Source organism: Pistacia vera, unplaced genomic scaffold (assembly GCF_008641045.1).
Source record: "Pistacia vera cultivar Batoury unplaced genomic scaffold, PisVer_v2 Contig136, whole genome shotgun sequence".
Classification (NCBI taxonomy): domain Eukaryota; kingdom Viridiplantae; phylum Streptophyta; class Magnoliopsida; order Sapindales; family Anacardiaceae; genus Pistacia; species Pistacia vera.
The window spans coordinates 1464600-1474243 of NW_022195423.1; the positions used below are offsets into that span (position 1 = coordinate 1464600).

Below are 9644 nucleotides of genomic sequence, written 5' to 3' on the forward strand. Positions count from 1 at the left end.
TTTATGATTTGGCCCACATATGTTTTAATCTTTTCATTTTAACCTTTTAATGAATCTTAACTATGTTACGCCAGCTTCTCTAAATTAAAAAAAAAAATAAAAAATATTTTCAAGGCCATTTTGTTAAATAGAAATTTGGGAAGGTCGGACAGCTAAATCTTCTCTAAAAAGTTGTGAGCGGATCTAAATGAGTTAAAATCCAGTAAGTAACTAATAATCTAGGCTCCAACAGTTAACAGTAAAAGCTCATGTTCATCGACAGAAGATAATCCACGTGTAAGTCATCCACCGGTACGACACCTACAAGAAGGCGGTTGCATCCGATCAATACCTCAATGATCTTGACTACCAAAATGACCTTTCAAAAAGTGCATTTCATTTCAATTTCCATTTCCATTTCCCCCTTATTACTTCATATTTTTATTTTATTTTATTTAATTAAAACCTCCCGATTCTCACAGACTCACACCGCCTATATATATAAAACAACTCCTTCACGCAACCTCTCTATACATAAAAAAATCCAATCTACATCCATTGGAATTTCAATCTCCTGTAATTTCTCCTCCCATCGCGTTAATTTTAACGCCTTCCATTTTTTCGAATTGATCTTCTTACTTCTGATTTCTTATCCAATTGTTAGGTATATTATCTTCATTTATTATTAATTTATCCGTTCATTTTTAGAATTTTTTTTTATGTTTATGTGGTTGGTGATGATTTAGGTTATGAGTTAAAGATGTTGAATTTTACTTTAAAACACGCGCAAATTTGAAATCAGAAAATATTTTTAAATTTTCTGGTTAATGTTTTTGATGATCATATGTTGTATTTAAATTTGTGTTTCATTACAATTACAATAACAAAAACGAAACGGCAATGAAAACTTCCAGTTTATGCTAGGGTTAATTGCTATAATGGTTTCCTGAAAATGGGTTTATGGTTTATAATTTTGTTGTGATCATTTTAGAATCAAGTCTTGGATAAGAGTGGAATATGAAACGATTGGCAGATCATTGATTTTAGATTATATACAGCCTTAGTGGAGGAGGATTTTATGTTTGTAATTTGATCTTCTGGGTTATCTGGTCTGATTTGTATATTATAGGTTTGTTGTCTTGTATTAACTAGTTCATTTATCTTTAAGTAGCTTTGGTTGAGTTTTGAGAAATGCATATAAAAGGAAACTGAATCGATTTATTTATGCCCGTTTTGTGTGTTGTTTTATAATTTTTTGTTGTTACATTCAGTGTATACTGGTCAGTTCTTTTGTAGGTGTCTATTCTATTCTTTTAATGACTACAAATTTGAAAATGAAATGTTTTCTTTGTAACAATCGCTTCTGCTTTCTGGTTCAACTGCAGGTTTTTGGACTCATTCACGATCTTGTGGCTGAGGACGTAGTTATAACTTGTTTATTCAAGTCTTTAATCCTTCAGCTTTGTAGAACTAGTTATTTCTGAACTGTTTGTCACATACTTTGGAGCACTGCATGAGTGTTTGCCTTGTGATCACAAAGTATAAAGATTTCATAGTTTCAATTGTAGCGCATAGAGATTCAGAAGGTTGCGGTAGGAAATCTGTATAGAGTGCTTGTGGTAAGTGTACATGCAATTATTGAAAACACATTATTAGCTTCATTTCAAATCACATTATTGTACAATGGATTCCCTTGCTGACTTCATTTTGTTTAATTCATGTTTAACAATGTTTCATATCTCACATTAGTGTTGTTTATTAGTTAGATTGTTAATGGTTGCAATACATATATGTATAGTTGTCCTATTCAATGGAATCATTTCACTTTGACCTTGTATACTGAAGTTTCATTGGAAGGTTATGCCTGAAAGTTAAGAAAGCTATTATTTGAATTGATGGATTTATTGCGATTGCTTGATGGACTATGAGTCTGTTAGGGATTGGCTTGAGCAAGAAGGAAGGACTGGGCAGCATTAAAATTCAATGTGGGTTATGGGGTTTCTTTCTCATTCCACTGATTGCTTACATACGCAATTCTAGAATGATCCAATCATGGTAAAATATTTCTTATGCATCTCAAACGTACAGATGCGTTTAGATGAGGTTTTTTAGTTTTGCTTAGTCGTACTTATGGTAGCAGTTGTAGGCCTTTCTCCTTGATAAGGCTAGTTCATGTTTGGAATGCTGATTCTTCTTATTTTTGTTCTAGATAGAAGATGTTGGTCTTAGTAAGATGGTATTGAGACAATCATAGAAATAATTCAAGAAATAGAACTGCTGACACTTTGAAATTGATAGAATAATACTCTTTGATTGACACTAGTTGGATTTCAATTTCCAGGGTTTTCATGTGAAGAATTTGTGGGGTACTGTGTCTAAACTGAATTATTTTATGGCAAATTTGATGATGTACTGTGGGCCTTATTGCTTTTATGATTGAAGTAGTGCTGATGCTTAAATGATGATTCTGAAGTGGCTATCCAGCTACTCCTTGCTTAGTTAATTGTAGATAACTTATGTCAGAGAAGTCGTATTACAACTGGTTGGATCAATTTCCTAACTCAATATAGTTTAATAAAAATCATTATGTTGCAGCTTTCTTTTCTGGTTTTGGGCTTGGATTAGGCTTTAGAAAAGGCTAATCATGACAAATTCAAAGCAAATAGGTTTATTCTTTACATGGACTGCTTGCTGAACCAAATTATCTGATTTGAATTTATTATTTTAAAATAGGAAGCATGAAGAATTATGTTGAGAGTAAAGAGAAGAATAATGTCCACTATAAAGACAGAATCCTTGCTGAAATGGGGACAATTACCTAAACAGAAGTTTTTAGTATAATCTATGCACAAATAACAAAAACAGTGAGACATAATCTGATTCAATATTGATTGGGGCTAGTGAATTATGGTGTTATAGATTGCATACCTTTTATGTTGTTTTAAGATCAAGAAGAGGGAAGTAATAAGTTGATGTTGAATAGAAGTTGGTCAAAGAAAAAGTCTCTCTCTCTGCTCCACATCTCCTGTGATTATCTTTGTTATTTGGTTCTCTTTTACCCGTCAATATATTTGTTTTCAATTAGAGTGACATTTGTTTTACCATTTTGAACCCAACATCTCATGAGTAAGTAATGATTTTGTGCATTCCATTTCATTTAGACTTGTGAGATTGGTACTGTTAAATATGTGGTTCAATTGCAAGTTTTGATGTCCAGCATTTGGTTGATATTTTTGATGAATGAACTATGTTTAGTGGTACTGGTGTTCTGATAAATTCAATATGTTTAGTAACTTAAAACAGTGCATGCAAGATGGCTGGTGTGAAACGAAGAATGTATACTGATTCAGATATTCATGCTCTTCACAAAGAATTGGATGAGGTCTCATGTCCTATCTGCATGGACCATCCACATAATGCTGTTCTCCTCCTCTGCAGCTCACATGAGAAGGGTTGCAGATCTTTCGTTTGTGATACAAGTTACCGGCATTCAAATTGTTTGGACCGGTTTAAAAAATTAAGGGAGAGTTCTAGCAGTGTGACTTTACCTCATTCTTCACCTATAAACTCTTATAATGCTAGTAATACTTATGATGTGAACTTGGCTTTGAGAACTCATTTCATTGAAAGTAATGGAAATCACAATCCTAATGGAAGCAATGGTTCACCTGTTGGATTTTCTGAACAACCAGGCGAAAATAATATTGAAAATGTAGGTAGGCATTTAGAAATTCAAGGAGAAGGTAATCTGAATTTGGAAATGGGGGACTCTGTGTCCTTGCGTGAGAGGATTGAACTTGAAGAGGTAGATGTGGATAGTTCATTAGAATCAAGCTTGAATTTGACATGCCCCATGTGCCGAGGAGCCATTCAAGGCTGGGAGGTTGTAGAAGAGGCCCGAAAATATCTTAACTTGAAGAAGCGATCTTGTTCCAGGGAATCATGCTCCTTTGTTGGTAATTACCAGGAATTACGTCGACATGCTAGGAGGGTTCACCCAACAACCCGACCCTCAGACACTGACCCGTCTAGAGAACGAGCCTGGCAACGCCTTGAGCACCAACGAGAATATGGTGATATTGTCAGTGCCATTCGCTCATCCATGCCAGGTGCTGTTGTAGTTGGGGACTATGTAATTGAGAATGGAGAAAGATTATCGGCTGGAAGAGAAAGTGACACCGGTGAAGTTAATGGACCATGGTGGACTACTTTCTTTTTGTTTCACATGATTGGTTCAATTGACAGTGCTGGCGAATCAAGGGCTAGGTCAAGGGCTTGGACAAGGCACCGGCGTTCTGCGGGAGCTTTATCCGAGCGTCGTCGGTTCCTGTGGGGTGAGAATCTTTTGGGTCTACAAGATGATAATGATGATGACGACCTGCATATATTGAGTGATGCAGGTGAAGATGCATCTCCAGTCCCAAGAAGACGGCGGCGTTTGACACAGTCAAGGTCTGATGAGGACCAGCCATGAGTGATGTCTATTTCTGGTAAATTCTGCTTCGTTACACGACTTTGATATCCACTGGAATTGTATTTCAGATTGCTTTTGGCTGACCCAAATGGTAATTTTACCATCAATTTCCAGTATTATGCAGAAACTGCCTCTCTTAAGGGGAGAAGATTTATGGTGATTAACATGTTTTTCAGAAACCATCTACTTTGAGAGAAGGGTAAGCAGGGTCTTTCATTTGGAGATATATTGACTGGGATTGTTTTTAACCTTGATGGGTTTCTACACACATGGGAAAGGGAGAGAATACCAGATTAAAATGGTTTACTGAAATTTATGTCCTTTGTATCTAGTGTCTTACGATTTCAACTTTGGAAGTTGTGTTGTATTCCGAATTGGGTTAATTTATATTCCTGTCTGTCATCTCTTTTCGTCTCCATTTGAGCTATTCTACACCTTTTTTACTTGAGCAATAGTTTTAAATTAGTGGGAATGTTTGTTTTATGCATTTAAAGCTTCATAAATGCAGACTTGTGAAATCTGATTTTGAAAATGACTCCATCTCGACGACTGTTTTTCAATTGTCTGAATTAAACCGGCCCAACTGGTGATGTCATTATACAGTATGATGATGTCAGCACATTAACAAAAAAATCTGTTTTTTTTTCTTTTTTCTTTTTTAAAGATTTATATTTTTTAATAAGACAATACCAACTTAATTACTGTTCAACATGATTCAAAATTCAAATTCAATAATAATCTCAACATAATTTAAGTATTTAACAACAATTTCTAAAGTCCAAATCCAAAGTTCTAAAGTCCAAACATGATATTGCTTTTTTATGCAACCATTTGTTTAAAATGATAATGGTGGATTACACATTTTCGGCAAATTATAATCACTTTTCTTTTGGTTCAGTCGAATTTATTAACTAGACCCCATGTTTAAATCTTAAACTAACAAACCCCGATTTAGAATTCACCAGAAAAATAGCCTCCATATATATGTATACTAGTTTTCATCATGACTCCGGTGATACAGGAAAAATAGCCTCCACATTTTGGGATCAAATTTAGTTTAATACTGGCAAAATAAACGCAGAAAAATGCATGCATTCCGGTGATATAACAGAGTAAATATAAGAGATTCTATTTCATTGAGCGCCAACGTTCTTCGAAACAAACTACCTTCAGCAAAATGCAAATACGCAGAAAAAGTTCATCAACATTTAATTCCGCAGAAAAAGTAAATATAAAGGATTCTATTTCATTGAGCACCAACATTCTTTGGAAACAAACTACCGTCAGCAAAATGCAAATACGCATAAAAAGTTCATCAACATTTAATTCAGCAAGCAAGCAAGCATTCCTCTTGCTAGATGGTTGAACCAGAGTTTCTCAAAAATTCTAATACGTATTAGAGATGAACCTGTGAATGGCGTGTAAATGGTTCAATTGTTGTTGCCGGTTAACAGTAAAAATTATTGCAAACAAAAGAATCACATTTAAGCATTCAAAACGAAATCATTATTGAAGATGAACCTGTAAATGGCGTGTTTATTACCTGGATCGTCGAGGAATGGAGCTGTCGTTGACGAATGGAGTTGTCGCCATCGATTTCCAACGAGGAACGGAATTGTCGTCGTCCAGGAATAGAGCTGCTGTCGTCATCGTTGATTTCTAGCGAGGAATGGAGCAGCCATCGTCGTCGTTGATTTCCAGCAGGGAATGGAGCTGTCGACGTCGATTTGAGAGAGTTCAGTTGCGAACTTGCAATTTGGTGAATGGTTGCGATTTGAGTGCGATTTGAAAGAGGAATTTGCGTAGGAGAAGAAGCTGAGCAATATGAGAAACAGAGATGAAATTAGATTTAGATTTCAGAATGAATGGGCTTGCGATTGCGATTGTGTAGAGTTAGGGCTTTTTCACATTTGACCGGTTTTTCCGCCAGTCCGGTTGGACTGACGGTTCACTCATTATATCCGGTTTTCAAACGGTTTAAAGCAGGTTAATATGTAATTACGGGTTTGATGGTGACTCGAACCAGAAACTTGATCGGGCTAGGCCGGTCCGGTTTTTAAAACAGTGTGAATTACTCGATTACTAATTTTGTTTGGAACAGAGAANGAGGTCAAAGGTCTATTATATTCATTACATCTATATTATTTATAATACTGATATTTTTACCTTGGGGTTATAAGCATCTAATTATTATTATTATTATTTTTGTTTTGTCATCACAAAGGGATTCATTTTTTGCAATCGTAAATGCATGAGGAAGTCACCAGTTTTGGGAAGTCAAGGCAAAAAAGGTACTATATGAAAGGTGAAAGTCTCTTTTCATGCGACTTTTGAAGAGTTTAAAACAATAGGTTTATTTATAATGATTATTAACTTGTTTTGGTTATGTTTATCCTTTATCTTGTGCATTCTTATGCAAGGCACCAAACTTCATATTGTCTCAAAAATGAATTCTTTTTAATTACTTTTGCAGGAGATTATATTAGGGTGTCAAGAAAACAATTTCAAGTGTTGTATTCTTATAATTATTATAGTTTGTTCTGGTTATTGTTGTTGTTAATTTGGTTGGTATTGGCTTGTTTCTCCTTTTGTTTGATGTTGTTCTTCTCGTTTCTATTGTTTGCTTGTTATTGTTATTTTTGTTGTTATTGTTGTTGTTGTTGATGTTGATGTTGCTGTTTATTTGATTGTTAGTGTTGTTGCTCTTCTTGTTTCTACTATTGTTTATTTGGTTTTTGTTGTTATTATTTGTTTGATTATTAGTGTTGTTGTTCTTCTTCATTCTGCTACTGTTGTTGTTGTTATTCTTCTTCTTCTTCTTGTTTATTATTACTTTGATCGTTGTTTTTTATCCTATTGTTCTCTTGATGTTATTGTTTATTTGATTGTTAGAGTTGTTGTTCTTCTTGTTTCAATAGTTGTTGTTTATTTAGTGGTGGTTGTTTTTCTTGTTTATGAAGAGGTCATCAACTAGGAAGTCAAGACAAAAATGTCAAGTGTTATATTCTTATAATTATTATTGTTTCTTCTAGCTATTGTTGTTGTTAATTTGGTTGGTATTGTCTTGTGTCTCCTTTTGTTTATTATTGTTCTTCTCGTTTCTATTCTTTGCTTCTTGTTTTTCTTGTTGTTTATTTGATTGTTGGTGTTGTTGTTCTTCTTGTTTCTGTTGTTGTTTATTTGATTGTTGGTGTTGTTGCTCTTCTTGTTTCTGCTGTTGTTTATTTGGTTGTTGTTGTTATTATTTGTTTGATTATTAGTGTTGTTGCTCTTCTTCATTCTGCTACTCTTGTTCTTCTTCTTCTTCTTCTTGTTTATTGTTTCTTCGATCATTGTTTTTTATCCTATTGTTCAGTTGATGTTGTTGTTTGTTTCATTGTTAGAGTTGTTGTTCTTCTTGTTTCAATGGTTGTTGTTTATTTANTCGAAGTGTTATATTCTTATAATTATTATTGTTTGTTGTAGCTATTGTTGTTGTTAATTTGGTTGGTATTGTCTTGTGTCCCCTTTTGTTTGTTATTGTTCTTCTCGTTTCTATTGCTTGCTTCTTGTTTTTGTTGCTGTTTATTTGATTGGTGGTTTTGTTGCTCTTCTTGTTTCTGCTGCTGTTTATTTTATTGTTGGTGTTGTTGCTCTTCTTGTTTCTACTGTTGTTTTGGTTGTTGTTGTTATTATTTGTTTGATTATTAGTGTTGTTGCTCTCTTCTTCATTATGCTACTGGTGTTGTTGTTGTTGATCATCATCTTCTTCTTGTTTATTGTTTCTTCGATTGTTGTTTTTTATCCTGTTGTTCTTTTGATGTTGTTGTTTATTAGATTGTTAGAGTTGTTGATCTTCTTGTTTCAATAGTTGTTTATTTAGTGGTGGTTGTTTTTCCTATTTATTGTTTCTTCTGTTGTTGTTTATCTGATTGTTATTGTTGTTGCTTTTCTTGTTTATGTTGTTGTGGTATTTTGCTGTTTGTTCTGTTTTTGTTGTTGTTTAGTATCTAACTATCAAAATTCATGTGCCATCATTACATTAATATCATAATTCATACTTGACCAATTTTGTATGAGTAATCTCATAAGAACCAGCTTATGTTGATATTTTGATTTTGGATGACATAACTCCTTTTGTCTATTTTATTTGAGTATTATTATTTTTCTAACTTGAAAGGGAGAGATAGCGAGTTTACGCTTTAAGTAATCTACGACAAAATATGTTCTTTGTGTAGAGTTTGAAGTTGTGAAGATAAAGGCACCAAACTCACGCCTTGAGAAATCTATGACATTATTGTTTGTTGGATTTGTTTTTGTAGGGTAACGTTTGAAGGGAGGTAAGAGGTCTAATATATTCATGACGCCTATTATTTTTATAATGTTGTTATTTTTATCTTGGTGCTATAAGCATATAATTTTTCTTTTTTGGTCGTCACAAAGGGATTCATTTTTTTGCAACAGTAAATACATGGAGAGGTCACCAATATTGGGAAGTTAATACAAAAAAGTTAAGTATTATATAAAAGGTGAAGGTAAGGTTTAGTATATTCTTGAAATCTTTTATTATTTAAACAGTTATTTTATTATTTGATTTTGTTATACTCTTGCTTGCTTGCTTGTTCTAAGGCACAAAATTTGCACCTTGAGTAATTGACATTTTTTTTTTTTTTTTGGATTTGTTTTTGTAGGGTGACATTTAAAGAGAGGTTAGAGATCTAAAATATTAATGGCGTTTATATTATTTATAATGTTGATATTTTTGTCTTGGTGTTATAAGCATCTAATTTTTTTTTTTTTTGTCATCACAAAGGGATTCATTTTTTGCAATAGTAAATGCATGAAGAGGTCACTAATTCTGGGAAGTCAAGACTGAAAGGTTATATTCTATATAAAATGTGAAGTTAAGGTTTATTATACTCTTGAAATTTTTAATAATTTTATTATTTGTTTTTGTTATTATCTTGATTACTTGCCCTGAGGCATCTAATTCACACCTTGAGTAATCTATTATATTTTTTTTTACTTGTGTTTGTAGGGTAATGTTTGAAGAGAGGTTAGAAGTATAAAATATTTATGACAGCTATATTATTTTCAATGTTGATATTTTTATCTTGGTGTTATAAGCATTTAATTTTTTTTGGTCACCAAAAATGGATTCTTGCTTTGCAATAGTAAATGCATGAAGATGTCACCACTTTTGGCAAGACAA

General features: G+C 33.3%; 1 protein-coding gene and 1 long non-coding RNA gene across 5 annotated transcripts; both read left to right on the top strand.

The window, feature by feature from the left end:
• The first annotated feature begins 448 nt into the window (after nt 1-448).
• Nucleotides 449-4901, top strand: LOC116122602. Of its 4 annotated transcripts, none has more exons than XM_031408433.1 (3): nt 449-643; nt 1365-2034; nt 3270-4901. In XM_031408433.1, exon 3 carries the CDS (start codon nt 3293-3295, stop codon nt 4451-4453), a length of 1161 nt encoding a protein of 386 aa, XP_031264293.1. In that variant the 5' UTR covers nt 449-643; nt 1365-2034; nt 3270-3292; the 3' UTR covers nt 4454-4901. The 4 variants fall into 4 exon arrangements, with proteins under 4 accessions (XP_031264293.1, XP_031264294.1, XP_031264291.1 ...); XM_031408434.1 differs by having other exon boundaries at nt 450-643; nt 1365-4469; nt 4568-4901; XM_031408431.1 differs by having other exon boundaries at nt 450-643; nt 1365-1598; nt 1909-4901.
• Nucleotides 4902-8888: 3987 nt separating this feature from the next.
• Nucleotides 8889-9312, top strand: LOC116122597. The gene is made up of 3 exons (XR_004126932.1): nt 8889-8967; nt 9124-9141; nt 9246-9312. It is a non-coding gene; the product is annotated as an uncharacterized LOC116122597 (long non-coding RNA).
• Nucleotides 9313-9644: the final 332 nt, after the last annotated feature.

Excerpts from the sequence above, each read along its gene's own strand:
- LOC116122602 (XM_031408433.1), top strand. The coding sequence starts at position 3,293 with ATGGCTGGTGTGAAACGAAGAATGTATACTGATTCAGATATTCATGCT.